General features: G+C 40.7%; 1 protein-coding gene across 3 annotated transcripts in view; it reads right to left on the reverse strand.

Moving 5' to 3' along the window:
- The window catches only part of NDNF (neuron derived neurotrophic factor), a 36969-nt gene extending 21308 nt beyond the window's left edge, over positions 1 to 15661 (reverse strand). The window contains exon 1 of one of the 3 annotated variants that reach the window (XM_015138959.3): positions 15116 to 15661. In XM_015138959.3, the coding sequence (XP_014994445.3) occupies positions 15116 to 15141 (26 nt within the window). In that variant the 5' untranslated portion in view covers positions 15142 to 15661. Of the gene's footprint in view, positions 1 to 14326; positions 14981 to 15115 lie in introns of those variants that run through there. The other 2 variants (XM_078001807.1, XM_078001808.1) reach the window with 2 other exon arrangements.
- Between the last annotated feature and the right edge of the window lie 3474 nt (positions 15662 to 19135).

Here is a 19135-nt window from a genome sequence, read left to right on the forward strand (position 1 = left end):
CAGGGTCTGTAAGACAGACACTGGCTCACCGGGCACGGCAGTCAGGTCAGGTGAGGAATAACTGGCCAGTGTTAAACCCAGGGAGGACGCCAGATGCTCTGACGTCCATTATCAGATGAGACGGATTAGAGGCTTTCCGGCTCGCCCAGCCAGTCCCCATGGTCAGCGCGGTTTTAGAGGAAGGAGCTTGGAGCTCAGCAACATAAAGGCATATCTGACAAAGCCATTCCACTGAAGGAAGCAGTTTGAAAGGTAGGAAGTGTCCCTACAGAGGGAGGATGCTTCCTGACTTTCCGGAGTGAGATACCCAAAACAGGGCTATAAAATCTCCGGGGAAATTCTTAATAGGATTGCAACAGTGTGGTGTTTACTTAGATGGTTTGTTATCTGAGCTCTCCCTGTACACTGTCAATAAGTCAACCAGTGTTTATTAAGTGCCTACTCCAAGTCCCCTGGGAACTTCAGAGGCCAATAAGGTGGAATTACAGTCCTCTGGCGAAACCAAAGACTTTGTTTCTTACGTTACTTTCTCGTCTAACTTGATTATCGTTATTTTTATATTTTTCTTGTCCCTATAAAAAAGCTCTTCATGGGGCTTATATAACACAAGTTTATGGAAAAAAACTACCTTTTACTCCCCTTTATATTCCCTTCATACCTGTTTTTAGTTTTCTTGTATAAAGTAGGCATTAGATAAATATTTGCCGAATTATACTGTTTTCAAGAAGCTAACAGTAGACAGCAAAGCAATCTGAAATACCTCCCATCAGAAAAATTCCTAAAATTTCTGTACTGTGCAAAGAAGTTAGGGGTGGCTGTTTACCAAACCCTCAAGGCTAATTCTTAGCTTCAAGACTCAAGAGTCAGGCTTGAATTTGAATCTGAGTTCCACTCCTTCCTCTGCCAGAATGCCTCCATACCACTGTGACTGTGGGCAGATGATGCAACTGCTCCAAGCCTCGGTTTCCATGTTTGTGGATTGAAGTGTAACAGGAGGTCCTGACGAGGCAGCTGAAGGGTAAACGAAGATGCTGCATGAAAATCAGGACATGCCAGTGCAGCAGCACCATCTTTCCAGTTATGAGACTAGGGACCTTCATGCTATCTGACTTTTCAATCCCCATGTCCTATTAATCCTCAAATCCTGCCAATCTACTTGCTGCATATTCTCCAAAATTTGTTCTCTCTTTTCTATCCAAATTGCCAATGCCTCAAATCATCCACTTATTGTGTCTCACCTAACTGCTCTCATACCCTTTTCCAACATCTCATTCATTTTCTATGGTACTGACATTGGCATCTTTACAAACAAAAATCTGTTTCACTCTTCTAAAAACTTAAAAGTCAGATGGCTTCCCATTACCCAGAGGATGAAGTCTACAGCCCACGAGGTCCTTCACTCTCAAGCCCTGCACTCTGCCACACTCATTTCCTACAAGCTCCTCACCCTCTGCTTCATATTCCCAGTAAGTGCCTCTAGCCTGGGCATAGGCCACTTTTTTTGCTAGGATGCCTTTACTGCCTCTCTGGGTGGCAAACTTCTACTCATTCTTTAAGACTCAATCCTCAACAATGACAGAGAAATTTGGTTGTGCATTTATCTATGCTCATATTTCTATTGAAGACCATCTTAAATTGTTTGTACACATTCTGGAGTTTTCTAAGGGTAGAAAAGGAATCCTACGTATATCTACAAGTTATAGTACTGACCACAGAGCCCAACGTCAAGCAGATACTCGTGACATTTTGTGGGTGCATAACGAATAAATGAAAAAGAACATTCAAGTTGACTACCGTTGCTGATGTACAGAATTTGTTTCGGGAGAATATAGGCTAAATAGCAAATAACATATGAATGTTTTGACAATTTTATGGGTGCTAAACTTATATACAATAGGTTATTGTGTGAAGCCTAAATAGTCTGGAAGCATATCTCTAATCTGTTGAGGGGGACATCATGGACATCCACTGGCATGGCTGCCATATGGTGATGACATGTGCTGGATGATCCAGGACCCTGGTGTAAGGATGCATTTTTCTGTCTTTAAGAACACAAAAATGTCCTGGTAAGAACAAAAATAGCATATTACTCAGGAGGGCCTCCTTCCTCTGAAATCATGTACATTTTGGTTTGCTTAGGATCTATTCTGATCTGAGCACAGGAATGGCGTACAGAAATGCTGCTCAAACCTTTGTGGACACAGAAATCACTGTTTTCCCATTAAAATGCAGATTCTGGTTCAACAGGTCTGGGGTAAGTCCTGAGAATGGTCCTTTCTAACGGGCTCCCAAGAGATGTTGATGTTGACAGTTCATGGACTGCACCTGAATAGCCAGGTGATGGATGGGTCTGTCTCTTCCAATCTCGCTATTCTCATGTATTTTTAGGTGATGGATGGGTCTGTCTCTTCCAATCTCGCGATTCTCTTGTATTTTTATTTTGAAACTTCCAAAACATGAAGACCTATAATCTGGTAGTAGCAGCAGTAGGATTTTCATCTCTGGGATTTTGATTGTTAGAACTTTCTGATCTTTAATTTTCATTGACTACCAAGTTTTAATATTTTAAACCTCTATTTAGGGAGAGGTATGAATGGGAGAGACATTGCCCATATCCTTTCTTAGTTCTAAGAAATATTATTATATCAATACTATTTCAGTTTTCTCTTTTCTCTACCTTCTTTCTTTAGTTTTATTTTTTTAGTTTTGAGACAGAGTCTTGCTGTGTCACCCAGGCTGGAGTGCAGTAGTGCAATTATGGCTCACTGCAGCCTTGACCTCCCAGGCTCCAGCAATCCTCTCACCTCAGCCACCTAAGTAGCTGTGACTACAGGCACATGTCACCATGTCTAGCTAATTTTTTTAGTTTTTGTAGAGACGAGGTTCAAAACCAGGCTGGTTTTGAACTTCTAGCCTCAAGTGATCCTCCTGCCTTGGCCTTCCAGAGTGTTGGGATTACAGATACGAGCCACCGTGCCCAGCCTACCTCTTTTACATTAAAAAAAAAAAAAAGTTTATTCCCTCGAGTAGTTTGTGTTTATCACAAAGCCCAATAATGGACCAATGGACTATTTAGGAGATGGTGACAAGATTCAAAATTACACCAAAGTTTCTGGTTTGTTCATATACTTAAATAGAGTTTGCAAAAATACTACTAATAAATAAAATGAGATCAAGAAGAAACCATTTATTACTACTATAGAATAATAAATTGCATAGAGTAAAAAGGTGATGCTTCATTCTGTCGGCCTAATCCCACATTTACCGAAATATCTGATGGTCTGGAAGCTTCAACTCTCCCTCATCTTTACCCCCAACGTCCCCGGCAGTTCTTTTGATGGGTCAGCACTAAAGCCTAAGTATTTACTATTAAAGGATGTGTGGTGGCCTCCAGTGCCAAAGCACAAGACATAACCAAAAGAGTAATTTTAAAAAACTATAATAAAACTTACATAATCCATAGATAGATGAATGAGTAGATGTACCAGTGACCTTAAAGAGTTAAAAGGGTTAAATCCTTTCCATGCCCTGGAAATATTACTTCCAGAAAAAAGGTGAGGGCACAGAAGTATGAAGTTAACTTGTTTTTGTAAAAGAAAGTAACTTAAAAGGAACAGTTCTCAAATATGTATTTATTCTATCAGCCCTCTTATAAAATCCAAGTTCCCCAAAACACACAAAAACACCTCTGGAAAGATTAGAAAATATTCTCCAAAGACATTGGTTCCTGATAATTTAGTAATCTGAGAGCTTGTTTGGAGGTTCTGGCAGGGGAGCGCAGCTACTCATACACCCTTGACCAAAGACTGGTCCCCCGCCATCTGGACGGTCATCCTCTCTGGCCGAGTACGCAGCTTCAGGAGGGATGCACATGGAGCAGGGAGGGAGGAAAGGACACCCGCCTAGCCAGCCAGATCAGCCTAATCAACCCTGGCCATCAAAGGGGTGACAAATGTCGCAGCCAGATCACCCTCACAGCCACAATCTCGCAATTTGGAGAAAGAATAGGTAATGTATCATTTCCTTTTCTTTCTCTCTCTTTTCTGCTGGCTCAAAGTTCAGTGTCTCAGGTGACCTCTTCCCATGTCTGAGTTCCTCATCAATTCGGGATTGAGTTTTCTTGCAAACACCTGAATTTATTTTTCGATCTGTTCTTTACTTCCCCCTCTCCCCCCACCAACTATTATGTAATTTTTATTATTTATTCGTGTATTTATTCATTTATTCATGCATTTATTCATTTAGTCATGCATTTATTCATTTAGTCAAGTTTTGAAACAGTTTAAAGGCTGCCAAAGCAAAATAGAAAAAGATCACTCAACTTAAGAGTAAGATCTGAGTCAAAGATGTAAGTTGAAGAGGTCCTTGATTAAACCATGATCGGCTTTGGTACTTTGACTGAGTCTCTTAATCCCCTTCAATCTGAATTACCTCATCTACAAAATAGAGACAATTATTCCCAGGATTGCTATGAGATTAAATGAAATAATTGATATGAATGCTCTTTTAAAATTAAAAAGGTTCTATTGATCTTCAAGTAGTGTAAGCCAGTTTGTCAAAACTGGTTGCAATGTTTCATTCGGCAGCAAAAAACACATCTTGACTTACTCTTAAAACAGAGATATGTGAAGAAGTTTCAGCATCAGATTATTCCATCTTTATTTACCTCACCTATCAGGTAAAAGATTAGGACCCTATTCAATTAGATACTCATTAGAAGCACAGAGTAAAGGCCAAGATGTTGGATTTTAAAAAATAATCACAAAAATAATTGTAAACTCTTAATATGCTTTCTGTTATCCTTCATACACCATATCTGAGGACATCAACACTGTTTAATAAACAAAACTGGATCAACACTGGTTCAAAGGTGAGTGTGCTCAGGCTCTTTAGGCACTATATCTAGCAAAGGATTTAAGATGCACGTGTCGAGATCAGAGCACTGAGGATCAGGATCAGTTCCTGGGATGTTCTGCATTATTATTTCTGGATTAAGAGATGATTAAAGTACACTTTCAAAAGGCAAACAACACAGAGAGATCCCACAGTCGTTTTCAATAGTTTATAGGAAATTGTGATGAAATAATACAAGCATGTAAACTTCAAACAATTAGAGAGATGACAAACCACAAGTACTGACACAATATGGGAATTCAGACCCACAATTACGTAATCCTTTCCCCCCGAAGGAAGTAAGATATACAGTGAGGTGTGGTTTTTCTTCTCCTTTTTTTTTTTTTTTTTTTTTTTAAGGGAAGCACTAAGGAAAAAGCTGCAGCTAGTGAGTGTTGCGGTCAACAATGTTCAGTGATCATTACACAAGATAGAGCCTGCCAAGAGAAAAAGAAGTCTTGAAACTACCTGGTTGTTGTCACTGCTTTGTAAGTGTGAATAAACTTTAAATGTGGAAGTTTTAAAAAAAAATTATAGACTGAGTTTGGTGGCTGAAGTGCTGAGTGTATAAATACTTTCACTATCTGAACTTATTTTTCTTAGTAAATTTTAAAGGGTTTTAAACTTTTGGAATTTTTGGCATATCTTTTTTATATATGTTTATAGGTGCTCTCGTTTTGCTGAAATGTGTAATTTCATCCAATTTTTAAAAAATAATTTTAAAATAATTTTTAAAATCTTAGAACTGATCTAACCTCAACTCGTGCCTCTCAAGAATGCCACAGAATTAACATTATAATGGAATAACTTGATAGGTAAATTTACTACTAACTGCTTCTGATTTCAAAAGGCGTTCTGCAAGCTTACTGATTTTTCAGTGATCGCAGCTACCATACATAATTGGAATATGTTTCAATATCATGGGTTATGTGTCTCTAATAAACTTATGAGTTATTTTTCGAATCCCAAATTTTCTTATTGGCCTCTATTTACTGAAGAAAATATATTTTATTATTTCCTTTTTCTGATAACTTGTCTCTAAAGTATGTGAAAGGCTTTGTCTGTCACATGTATGTGCACATACAGATACACACACACACACACACACACAGAGAGAGAGAGAGAGAGAGAGAGAGAGAGAGGAGAAATCAAACTCAACAAATAGCATATCCTAGAACATTGCAATACCCAGATTTGAATGACTTGGTTAGTAGGACTAATTAAAAAGAGGGCTGAAGAGAGAAAATTTGATTTCAAGAGATGATTTCAGGCTATAAGTAGACTTAATAAAGCAAACTGACAACCTAGTTTACCTTTTATGATTGGAGGAGAATCTATTCAAATGGTGACTGGGGATGTGGGGGGCCAGGGGAGATTTACATCAGAACCTATGCATGTTCAGAGATTACTTCACTTTCAATGATTTCCCCTATTAAAAAAGACTTTAACCTTCTGGAAGGAGAGACACGGGGATTTACGTATCACTGTTAGCCCTTTGTGCCATTTGTAACTAGTGTTTTTTACTCTCAAAGGTAACTTTTGTTTCTGTTTTACCTGAAATAATGATTTACAAGTAAAAAAGTTTAATCAGTTTCCCCTTTTAAAATTCCCTAAGAAGTTAACTATTACCAAAAACAAACAGTGAGTGCATAGACAGTCTACAATTATGGTCTTGTGGATTTAGGCTAAATAAGTGGTATTCCGAATAATTAAATTGTAAAAAACTTCTAAGCAAATTGTCCAGACAAATTAATTTGGCAACTAATCTCAGCCTACGTTTTTAAACATTTTTGCTTCTAAAACCAAAGAGTTACCACTTTATTTAAAAAGTTTCTGTGAGTTTAGGCCAGTCAGATTTATCAGGAGTAGGAGGATAGAATATCTTCCTGACTGGGTTGCTGTGAGGGTTAAGGAAAGTGATGGATGTGGAAGTGCCTTGTAAACAATCAAGGGTTATATAAAGATATAACATTATTAATAAAGAGAATCATTTCCACTTCCATTGTGAAATTCAAAGCATGGAAACAACTTTAACATTAGTTAATAACTGACAGCATTACTGAAAAAATATAATGTCAAAGAAAAACTTCAAAATGTAACACAATACACATGAAATATGATGGATTGAACATTTTAAACTCTCAGATTACTGAAATTTTCAAAACATAATGGAGCACAATATGTATTTATTCATAAAAGAGGAATTATGAAATACCTCTACAAATAACAGAATAATATTGAAAATAGTGACTAGTTTGAGAGCTTTTTCGGCTTCTTGCTCACTTCCTTTCAACGCCTCTCACTCAGTAATGTGTTGTCTACACTGAGGTCTCCAAACCTCTTAGAATTGTGATTTTAAGGCCGGGCGTGGTGGCTCACGCCTGTAATCCCAGCACTTTGGGAGGCCGAGGTGGGCGGATCACAAGGTCAGGAGATCGAGACCATGGTGAAACCCCGTCTCTACTAAAAATAGAAAAAATTAGCCGGGCGCAGGGGCGGGCGCCTGTAGTCTCAGCTACTCGGGAGGCTGAGGCAGGAGAATGGCGTGAACCCGGGAGGCGGAGCTTGCAGTGAGCCGAGATTGCGCCACTGCACTCCAGCCTGGGCGACAGAGCGAGACTCCGTCTCAAAAAAAAAAAAAAAAAAAAAAAAAAAAAGAATTGTGATTTTAAGAAAATGTGTATGCATGTGTGTGGGTTTGTGTGTGTGAATCTGTATACAAACATACATACTCATAATACATTAAAAAATACTTAAAAGCACTCTATACTGGGATGAGTATCATAGATAATTATAGTAGATATAATTGTACATTTTATATCTTTTTCTGGTTAATTCTAGAGGTGTTTTATAAACAGGGTTGATTATAATATTATTATTATCATCATATTTTTAGAGATGGGGTCTCAGTATGTTTCCCAGGCTGGACTGCAGTGGTTATTCACAAGGGAGATCATTGTGTACTACAGCCTCAAACTCCTGGGCTCAAGTGGTCCTCCAGCCTCAGCCTCCTTAGCAGCTGGGACTATAGCTGTGCCACTGCACCTAGCAGAATGTCATTATTTTTATCTTGCATTATTTTTGCTTCACACATGCTGTCACCTCTGCTGTTCTTTGTTGTTCCATGGCCATCTGATATCCTGAGTAAGAGTGCTTTTGTTAATTTATACAGTATTAACCAATATTCACAAAACTTGACTTCATTCTTTACAGATAAAAGTGACTATAAATAGATCTTCTGGTATTTCCTTCTTACACCATAATGAGGCAATCTCTGCCCCACGATGAGGCAAAGAGGGCACCCCCTTTTAGAGACCTCCGCTTTATGAGGCTGACACTAACAGAAGCTGAATATCTGTTCAGTACGATTTGAGAGGCAATGGGCAACCTCCACTTTGATTGTTTAAAAGAGTATCTTGCATCCTCCACTTTACTGTAATTAAAAGACAAGCTTTTAAATGCAAATATTCACTGGGCCTAACCTTGCAAAGATAATTTCAAATGTCCTTTTCTAATTCCTGGACAGCTTCTGATAGTGTCAACCTTGGAAAGCAGAGGTCTCTAAAAGGGGGTGTCCTCTTTGCTTCATTGCGGGGCACAAATTGCCCATTATGGTGTAAGAAGGAAATACCAAAAGACCTATTTATATTCACTTTTACGTGTAAAGAATGAAATACACACACACACATATATTATACACATACATATTTTATACATATATATGTATAAAATAACCTCTTTCTAAAATGTTGTCTTAAGTGACCTGGCTTGATCTCGTTATTAAAATACCTTTGTAAAACGTTAGCTGATATCAGTTTACCCATTTCCTATTGCAGAAATATTTTCATATTTATAGAGGACACTGAAAAATAAAATTACTTTAAAAGTTAAAAAAAGCATATTTTTTGAGGTAGTGTTTTGGTACCTGAGAGGCCTTGGGAGCAGGGTACCTCTAAGGCCACCTCTCATGTAACCCACCTGTTAGTTCTACTAGTATGGTGAATCCTGCTATTGCTATCACTAAAGTGTTAAATGTTTACCTCACATTTAACAGGCAGTTTTCTTTTACCATAAAAAGTAACGTATTTTCATAGCACCCAAAGAACTGACAATATCAGAGACTCAGGAAGGCACAGTAATAAACGACTGATGTTTTTCCCCAGTTAACTACGTGTCTTAGCTAGCACTGGTGTTTCTGATCTCTGTCCCACTGTTGGCAACAAATCTCTCTTGAATTACAGGATGCAGCGACTTATGAATCAATCCAAATTTGAAGCTTTTGATAATATCAGTAAATGTTGTGAATGTTGGAATTTAATGTAAAATGACAACATTTATTGAGGGCCACCAACATATACATAATATTTAGACCTATATCATATCTACACACACACACACTAGTGTATTATTATGGGTAAAATGTGGTTATTATGTGCTTCTAAATGTATTTTTTTTAAAGACGATACCTGAAATGAATCAAGTACTTTTACGTTTGCATGGAGGTTTTTTTGTATAGCTCTGATAATTTAATTGGAAATGCATTTTATTCCAGTAATAGTGTTCCACATGGCAAGGCCCACAGACTTAGTATCCTTATGACTTGCACGCAAAAGGGTCATCAAAGCCATCTCTGAGGTGTATACGGATTACTATGGTTTACTTTTCACTACAGCATAATATAAATTATAACCATCTACGCTCCAGAAGTCACCATACACTTGTAGCAGCTAAATTGGAGAAAGTAATCCCAAATAAATCAATCAGGCCCTTTTATACTAGCTTTTCTCTTTTAAACACAGTATTTTCAAGTAAGTACCACAACACTACCCCCAACTGTCTGACAACAGTTTGTTTGCCAACTGCCAGGATAGGGCATTGTCTGTCTTGTATATACCAATTTGTTCATAGTCCCTACATTATAAATTTTAAAAATAGTCATGGTGATTTCAAAAACAAGATATCATATTTTACAGGTCTAATTATGAGTTCAGATTTTACTGCTTATTTTAGAAAATGTTAAATTTCAGTCTCCCATTTTATCTACATCTGTGTATACAAGGGCATTTCCTCAGAAGACAAGATATGGTGATTTTCAGTTGTTGATAAAACACATATTTGAATATAGTCCATATTTCTGGCTGTGTTTTTAGATGGTGGAATATATGTTCTCAGAGCACACAGCTGGACGAAGAGGGTGTTTACCTTGATTTCCTCTTAGAGAGAAGAAACACTGACAGAAACTTGTACAGTCTCCATTTACTTCAGCTGGTCACCACTATTTGTGATATTAGCTGAAATCATTCCAATTAGAAAGCAAACGTGCATGCATGTTGGGAACCGTTTTTATAATTTGGTTTTTATATTTAAAAGTCTCCACACTACGGAGGCAGTGTCTAAGAGTCCTACTCAAATGGGTTGATTCCCAATCATGTGTAATCATATTTTTATTGAGTACCCTCCAAACTTTATATAATCTTACCATTATTCCTAAAAATGTTTTTCTTTTAACTATAAAAAAGACAGAAAATTATTTTAAAAGAAGAATTGAAAGAGACATTTGATAAATTATATTTATGCTACTACCTCTAGCCATATTTTTTTAAAGAAAAGATTCATTTCAGAGATTTCATAAGTGAAGCTAAAAATAAATACTTCAGAGAAATATATAAAATATTAATTGTGTCATGTTCAAATTTGTTACAGAAAAAATTAACAATTGAAATCCAAGACCTATTAACTAACTTACTAAAATCAGTTTCCAAAGGATACGGAAATTATTGAAAGAATAATGACATATAATATTGGAAGTTTCTATACCTTTCTCATAAACTTGAGGTTTGTAGACTTTAAAGTGAAGTTTAAATCAAAGTTAACTCAATGAGTTCCTTGAAAAAAAATTGCCATTGTAATAGGGCCCAATACCCAGTTGTTCTGTGGCCAAATTTGTCTCTTTATCCCAAAGTGAAGAATCTACAGACACATTTTGCTAGCTTGCTTTTATACCACACTTATCAAATTTGTTATCCTTAATTTTTAAAATCAAAACAAGCCACAACTTTTTTTTTTTAATTGGGGGAATTAACATTATACATTACATGTTTTCCAAATATTTCAAAAGACTAAAATTCATGTGTTTGTTGGTTTGCAGTTTTTAGTAAAGTACCAGAAGGAATGGGAAAGATGTAGATATTGCATCTTTGAGTTGTGTGTTTAGGAACGAAGTAGCCACGGATACACCTGCTTTTGGCACTGGCTTAGGCACTGGAACAGCAAATGCCAGGTGTCATCTCAGAAGAGGCAAGAAATACGTGAAACACACACAGCCAAGCAAACAAACTTACACTGAAATGGTGTGATTTTCAACAAAAATATAACTGAGTTTATGGTCAACATCCCACCAGGTGATTCAATAAATATTAGCATTCTTGTTTTTCTGTCTCATACTACATAATTATTTTTTAACAACAGCAGCAAAATATTTACTTTTTTTCTAGGAGGAAATTAACATGGAAGCATGACTGCATGCATGCTAAGTGTCATGTAATATTACATTTGTTATACAGTGGAAAAATACAGCAGAATTTATCCTAACTTCAGGGAATAAAATGCAAAGTATTTTAAAATAGAGTATTTAAATACTGGAGGATTTGATTTTAAAATCAGCTTTCAAAGCAAAGATTTCGTATGGTTTACTATTTACTATTAACCATGCTGTGGCTTCTATTAAATGATTATGAGCCCGCAGGGGAAGAATAAATTATGTTCTTTAGAATAATCATTCTAAAATAAACATTTAGAGGTTCTAGATATTATTTCAGGGTCAAATGAATTAGTTGAACTATTTTGTTGGTTATATTGGGTATCCCTGCCTTTGACCCAATACAGATGACTATGAGACATACTTTCTTCCAAGTGATTAGCTGATGGCGACTGACTCTGGCAAGGTTCAGCTGCTACTATAGGTGTATGGCTCCCCAAAGCAAGACCTGACAGGAAGGCAGGGAGCAAAAAGTGAGAGAGAGAGCACTGCTTGGTCACTATCGACCACCTTATCATGGAGAAACTAAGGAAAGGAGATTAAAATAATTTTAATTAGCACATATGATGTGGAATTCACACTCTGTTTCTATGCTCTCGGTTGATTCTGTCATCATTATTCCATTTCCAATATCTACTCATCCATCATACCAAAATGATATGTCCTAACAACGACAATGAAAACACAATCCGTTTTAAAATAAAAATTCTGACCTCTAGATAGGCTGAAGAGAACTGCTATAGAAATAAATATTTTATTTCTACCTTTCTCCCCTTCATGCCAAATAATTTAAGAGTTTTAAAATACATTTTTTTCCGGTCAATAAATCCAAGTGAGAAAACTAAAATCTGAAACAGCAAGGTTCATGCAGCCAACTGGAAGTGTCTCTACATTAAGTTGACAACTGATCCACTGTGGCTATTTTCAAGGTAGCATTCCATCAGCCTGATATTGGCAATGTTGTGACAATAGTCTTTACTCTTTAACATTCATACTTTACTATGTGAATGTTAAACAGACCCAGGACAAATAAACTGAGGGTGGGGGCTTCTCTTATCCTCAGAAGGATATTTTTCAATTACATATTTTGTTACATCTTAAGAGATAAAAGCTGTATCTGCAAGTGATTAAAAGATGTTTTATATTCATGGTTTCATTTCTGATGAAATAAATGCGTAATTTAAACCACACATAATTCATAGCAATTTAGGCCTATTACAGAGTTCTAGCTTCTTTTTTATGATAGTTACTAATTAAAACAGAGTGTTACTGCCACACTAAGCAGTCTTTGACGTTCAGGTTTAATGAATAAAATGTCCTGACACAAAAATGAAAGCAATAATGGAGACAAGCCTGCAAGCTGTTATGTTTCAAGTGTGTGGTAAAGATTAAGGGCATTCACTGAAGTGATGAACTGTGCAGAGAAGGACCTTGTAATTTCTTTCTTTAAAGGAAGAAGTAAAGGAATTTTTAGAGAAATCTGAAATAGTACTAATTTCTCTAACTCCTAGGCCCCTCATTCCCAGTTGTCCCTCTCTCCCCTCCAAGAATTTAAACTCATAAGAGTCACTTTTGAGGAATAAATGATGGGGTATTTTAATATAATCCTGAATATAGGTTTAGATTGAAAATGGGAATTGGGACCATAATTAATTATGTTGCCAAGTTTTTTAAACTTTAAGAAGACAGATGGAGGCAAATGACATTTTATGACAGTGCAACCTTCTAAAAGTTCATAGATTAAAACTTTGGTAAAACGACAGTATCTTTTTTGACATTTGATTAATCCCATATGCAGAAAGACAAGAATTAATACCGTTTTGGTGTTTTCACTTTCTGAAACCACTGTAATAAGAGACTGACATAAACTCAAACCCAAGTATATAAACACAGTCTGAGCGAGGGTTGCGGCCTTATTATCACTCTTAACAAACAATAATGAATAATCATACCGATCGCCCTCACCACACTCTGCTTTATATACATATTCCCTCTCGGATCCATCCATCACTTCTTTCAAGATAATGAAACAATTCAATCCCATCAAATCCCCCGCAACCGCTCCCTCGGGGAGGGATGTTTTATCTCTACTTCTGCGAGCCCAGGGAGGATTTTACTTGTTTGAAGGGGGCGGAGAATGGAGCGGGGTCCTATTTATTTCCATTGATGACTCCCCTGGTTCTCACAGGCGCTCAGGGACCGGGTGGGAGGAGGAGAGGAGGAGGTGCGGAGATTCCCTCCGTCAGAAAAGAAAAAGGGTTCAGGAAGCGAGGCAGGAGGAGGAGGGGTGGAGGGGGGAAAGAGAGGGTAATGTGTTAGGAGAGAGCAGCAACTAAATGAAAAAATAAACTCTTCTTTGTGATTTAGCGGGATCGACAGATGAGAAGCAAATTTATCAACCCAACAAAGTTGCTAAAAAGAACTCTGTAAATAAATTTAAAGAAAAGAAGGAAAAAATATAACAACAACAAAACCCAGGCATATACTCAGGTTCATTTCCCGCTCAAGGTCTTGGTTTTAGGGAGCCACGCGTACCCAAGAGCAAGAAAGGGACAGCGCCCCGAAGGGGGCCGGGAGGGGAACCACCACTTGGCCGGAGGGACAGCTCAGAGACAGCGTAGAGGTGCCCGCGGCAAACTCCGAGAAGCTGGTGCGGGGCGGGTCCGGGGAACTGCGGGGAGCTCTCACGCCTGGGCCTGGCATAGGGTGCGGGAAGAAAGGGGAACCCAGAGCGCACAATGCAAGAAACCGCACTCCAAATTCAGCGGTTTGCAAAGTGCCTCCAAGAAAACAGCTGGGACCTGGAATCACTCGTTCAGACTCCTAGGTTGTCGGAGCCGCGGCGACTCCGCTCAGGAAGAAAGGTAGCGCGGGTGAGAGCGAACCCCAACTCACGCACAGAAGGGACGAGGGCACGAAGTCGAGTCTCCGGGCTGGGGTCGGAGCGGGCGTCACCTCGGTGGCCGCTCTGCTCCCCGGAAGAAAGTATGAGCCGGTCCCAGGCCACCTCACTCAGCTCAAGAAAGTTTCTATAACGATGCTCGCCTACCATGCAGAGGACAAATGAGGAGCCAGAGCGGCTGGGGGTCGGGCCAACTGAACTCCTGGCCCCGGCTGCGCAGCTCCCAGACGCCCATCAGGAACTCGCGCGCTGCCTGGACCTCTAGCTTTTCCCCCACACGCAGACACCCTCTGCAAAACCGCAGTCCCGCAGACTTTCCCTAGCGGCGGGCGGAGGGCATGAACCTGAAGAGGGAGGCAACAGCCCTCTTGGCAGGCGGGCAAAGTAAGTGTCCAGGCTAAGTCCGGGATAAAGGCTCCGCGGCTCCCCGGACCCCACCGCACCCCGAGCTCCCGGGTCCCAGGTCTTCCCCGCCCTTGCGCTGTCTGTCCACCTCCTCACATCTCTCCGGGCCGCCCAGCTTCGACAGCAGCTAAATTAAAAACAAACAACAAAAACAAAACAAACAAAAACGAGAGAAACCTGCTCCTGTCCCTCATGCCCTCAGTTCCTACTGATAGGGCGCCCTTGAGAAGCTTATTGGGCCCTGACGATTTGAGGGCGCGCGCCTCGAGCCCCCATCTCGGATGACCCTTCGGGCGTGAACGCTCCTTGTGCTAGGTCTAGGGGTGGCGGGCTAAGGCGTCGGGGCTCTGGGACATTGCTTTCCTCTCCCCACTTACCTTAAAAAGATCTGTTTGTTTTTCATAGGGAAAAGAGGAAAAATCCCTCACCGAGGTGTGGTGTGCGAAATAGTCCACGTCCCCGGACCCTGCCAAGATGCTAAGCACCAATATTCAGGAACAAGAAGCCTGGAAGGCGGGGACGGAGGCAGATAAAAGAGAAAAATTCAATCCGCTGAAGTATCCCAACTTTGCAGTCTGCACAGCAAACTTCAAAGGCGGGCGAGGGCGGGCGGCGGTCGGCCGCCGAAGTTGCTGCGAAGTGGAGTAGGGAGCCGCGCGGGGCTGGGGAATCCCGGGGCAGAGCCTGGAAGCTGCGGGAGGTCCTTTTAAACGGCCGGGAACGTTCGGGGGCTGGGCGGCGGGAGGATGCCGCAGCGACCCGCGGGGCTGGCGCGGGCTTCGCGGGCGGCCGCGGGTCGCACAGGCGCCTTGCTGGAGCGCCGCGCGGGGTGCGGGGAGAACCGGGCGCACGGGGCGGCAGCGGCGGTGGCGGGTGCGCAGCTCAGTTAGCTCCGCTCTCTCGCGGCTGGAAGCGGGGAGTGTGTGTTCGCTCCCGAGTGTCACCGCTGAAGCCCGGAGTCTCTACCCCTCCCAGCCCTAACCCCTCCCGCCTCACCGCTGCCCGCCCGCCCCCTCCCTCCTCTGCCCGTTGCCTCCCCCTCTGTCCCTCCTTCTCTCCCTCCCGCTGCGCGCCAGCGCGCGCGCACGCACACACACACACACACACACACACACACACACACACACACACACACTCATACACACACTCACACACAGACACCCTCTCCCTCCTTTTCTCTCTCCCTGTAGCCCTCCCTCCCTCTCTTTCTCTCACACACACACCACCCTGCTCAGCGACCCAGCGCTCCCCAAACAGGACCCTCGCGGGCGGCATCGCAAGGGACATACTGCTGTCCTAACCTCAGTGCCACTCGGGGAGAATGAAGGAGGCCCACCGAGTCCCCGACAAAGCTGCAAAATCCAGCAGACGCGCACGCGGGACCATCACCCTGTCAAGGAGACTGGGGTGCACAATAGAGGGAAACTCTGGGGTAGATTTGGGGGCAGGGAGGGGGACGTGTTAAATCCAGAAGGTTGGTGGTTGGAGGCGGAAAGCAGAGTGTGCAAACTGTGCATTCATGTCCCACTTTTCACCCGAACGCCTGCCTATCACAGCCTTCACTCAGGGAGCGCTTCCCCCTTGGCGCAGACCGAGCCTCCTCCGGTTTGAAACTCAGCAGCTGTTTTAACAATTGAAAAGCGGCCCTACAGGACCAGTGAAACTGAGCAGAGTGTGTGAAGCCATTAAGGCTGACTAGGTAATTATGATAAGAAGTTACCTAATTAGCAACCTGGCCTGGGCTTAGGAAAACCAAGAAAAAAAAAAAAAGTACCGATTGATTTAGTGATCTCATTTTTGCAACTGAGAACCTGATTTCCAGCAAACCTGATTTTATATGAGTTCTAATAATATATAATTATTTATTAAGATATAGCGTCAGTATTGAAAACACTAGTTCTGTTATTGCCACAATGAAATTAAGGTAGATAAGATGAAAATCAGCCTTACCCCGGTCATATTAAGAAAGAACTATGATCTTTTTTGTTAAATAGCTGGTCACAGAGGGTGGACCAATGCAGCTCCTAAAGTTTTGTGGCTCCTACATGAAAACACTGCAGGAAATGGATTTATAAAACCGTTTATATGTCACAAATAGTTTCGTAAAATTTTTAAACACTAAAAAGGACATTTCCGATCTCTGTGCAAGCATAATTTTCGCAGATGAGACGTTGAGGTGGGAAAAGTCCTGCACTTAGGAGATATCTAGAGCAGACCGCTGGGTCATTCATTAACAAACACTTATGAAGCCCCTGCTGTGTACCAGATATGTCTTAGGTGCTGAGATTTAGAGGTGATGGTGCTGCCTTTAAGGAACTCACCGCCTGATAGGGAGACAGAGGCATAAATGAAAATGTGATTAGCACTATAATAAATGCAGGATCCTGGTCGTACGGGAGCATGGAAAAGGAAACAGCTAACTCCTCTTCAGAAGCTTCTCTTGGTAGAGATTTCAGTGTAGAGTTCTGAAGGACAAGGAAGCACAAGCATGTGGTGGGAGGGGGGAGGGCATTCCACAAACAGAAGCAAGTGAAGAGGTTAGGAAAGTGTCAAAGTACACGGTGTGTCCTGGAAACTAGGAGACTAGGTGCGGCTGGACTGCAGGTGAAGTAAGCAAGGCCAAGCCACACGAGGCTCTCTGGGTGTAAGGAGCCAGAACTTGCCTGGAGGTGGTGAGTAATTGGGAAACTGTTAAAGGTTTTAAGTTAGGAAAGATTTTAAGGTTTGTAAGTATTATCAGATGATGTGTTTTAGAAGGTTTCCTCTGGTTTCACTGTGCAAGACAAATAGAAGAGAGATCACAGTGAGGTTATTTCCAGTGGAAAAATTAGGTCTGAACTAAGGCAGCAGAAATGCTATTTGGGAGGTTGAGACAGCTCTAGAGATATTTAGGAAATACACTAGACAGGGCTTAGTGATTGACTGGACATAGAGGGTAATGCAGAGAAGAGAGTTTAGACTGACTCCGTTTTCTGGCTGGTGCACTAAGGCAGGGATGGTGCCACTAGCCAAGAGAAACACACAGAGGAGCAGTTTTAGGAGGAATGTAATGAGTTCTGTCTTAACTTGTTGAGTTGGGGGTGCCTCTGTAACATCTGGGTGCCCTGCCATGTAGGCAGCCAAAAGAGGAATTCCTAGGAGAGTAGATAGGAGCTGGAAGGGTACATTCAGGTGTCTGGCAAGCATGGGGGAGGAGTAAGGCAGCCAGGAAGAGAAGACTTAGGATGGGACATGGCAGAACACCAATGTCTTAGGTATGGACGAAGGAAGAGGACCCTGCAAAACAAAGGGATGAACACCAGAGAGGAACAGAGTAAGACCGATGAAGCCAAGGGAGGACAGGGCTAGTGACCAGGGTAGAATGAGGCAGACAGATGAAGACAACCAGACTGAAAAGCTGCTGCTCCACTACATAACGTCTTGGTATTCTTGAACAATGCAGTTGTAGTTTATGCGTTATGTGTATGAGGATCACTTCTCTCTTTGGTACATTGAGGCAACACTATCTACCCCTGTGCATTTCACAGGGTTGATTGGAAATTCAAATGAACCAGTGACTGGGATATTGATTTAAAATTGCCATTAAGAAGAAACTGAGTGCTAATGATGTTAGAGAGACAACATTAATTCAGGCAATTAATGACAGGCCTGACTGTGTAGGAAAGTTCCATAAGGACTCTGTGAATTTCATAAAATTCATCAAAAAATCTGTGTTTTGCGTATATCAATATACTCTGTCTTCTCAAAAACTATGCCACCAATAAAACCAGTGGCATTGTATCTATTTATATGTACATACATATGTAAGTATCTTCAGTGTTTTGAGAGACTTGGGTAGTGTGCTATATTAGATAGAACATACATTATTTAGCCAAACAGGCTTATATTTAATTCTAGACTCTGAAAATTATTTGCTGTAGGACAAAACCTCTTTGAGCATCAGTGGCTTTTTTCAAATATAAAAATGGAATAAATTATAGTTGACTTACAGATGTTTCGTGAGGATTGGATAGTATAACATATTCAAGTGTTTGCAAGATATTTACATATTTATATCTGCATTTACTTTTAAGTCGGGAAATTCATAAATATGCAATTGGAGGAAAAAGCCGAAAACTACTATAAAACCAAGAGTGAATTTCAGTCCGTTTAGGAGAACTACTAGTTGAAACCTATGTTTTAAGGCAGCAGTCCTCAAACTGTGGTTCGTAGACCCGTGGGGGTTTCTGAGATACTTTCAGGGGAGATTTGCAAGGACAAAGCTAGTTTCATATTGATTCTAAGACATAATTTGCCTTCTTTGACTGGGTTGACATTTGCACTGATAATACAAAAGCAATGGTGGGTAAAACTGCTAGCACCTTAGCATGTTCAAAACAGTGGCACCCAACTATCCT

Source organism: Macaca mulatta, chromosome 5 (assembly GCF_049350105.2).
Source record: "Macaca mulatta isolate MMU2019108-1 chromosome 5, T2T-MMU8v2.0, whole genome shotgun sequence".
Taxonomy (NCBI): Eukaryota; Metazoa; Chordata; class Mammalia; order Primates; family Cercopithecidae; genus Macaca; species Macaca mulatta.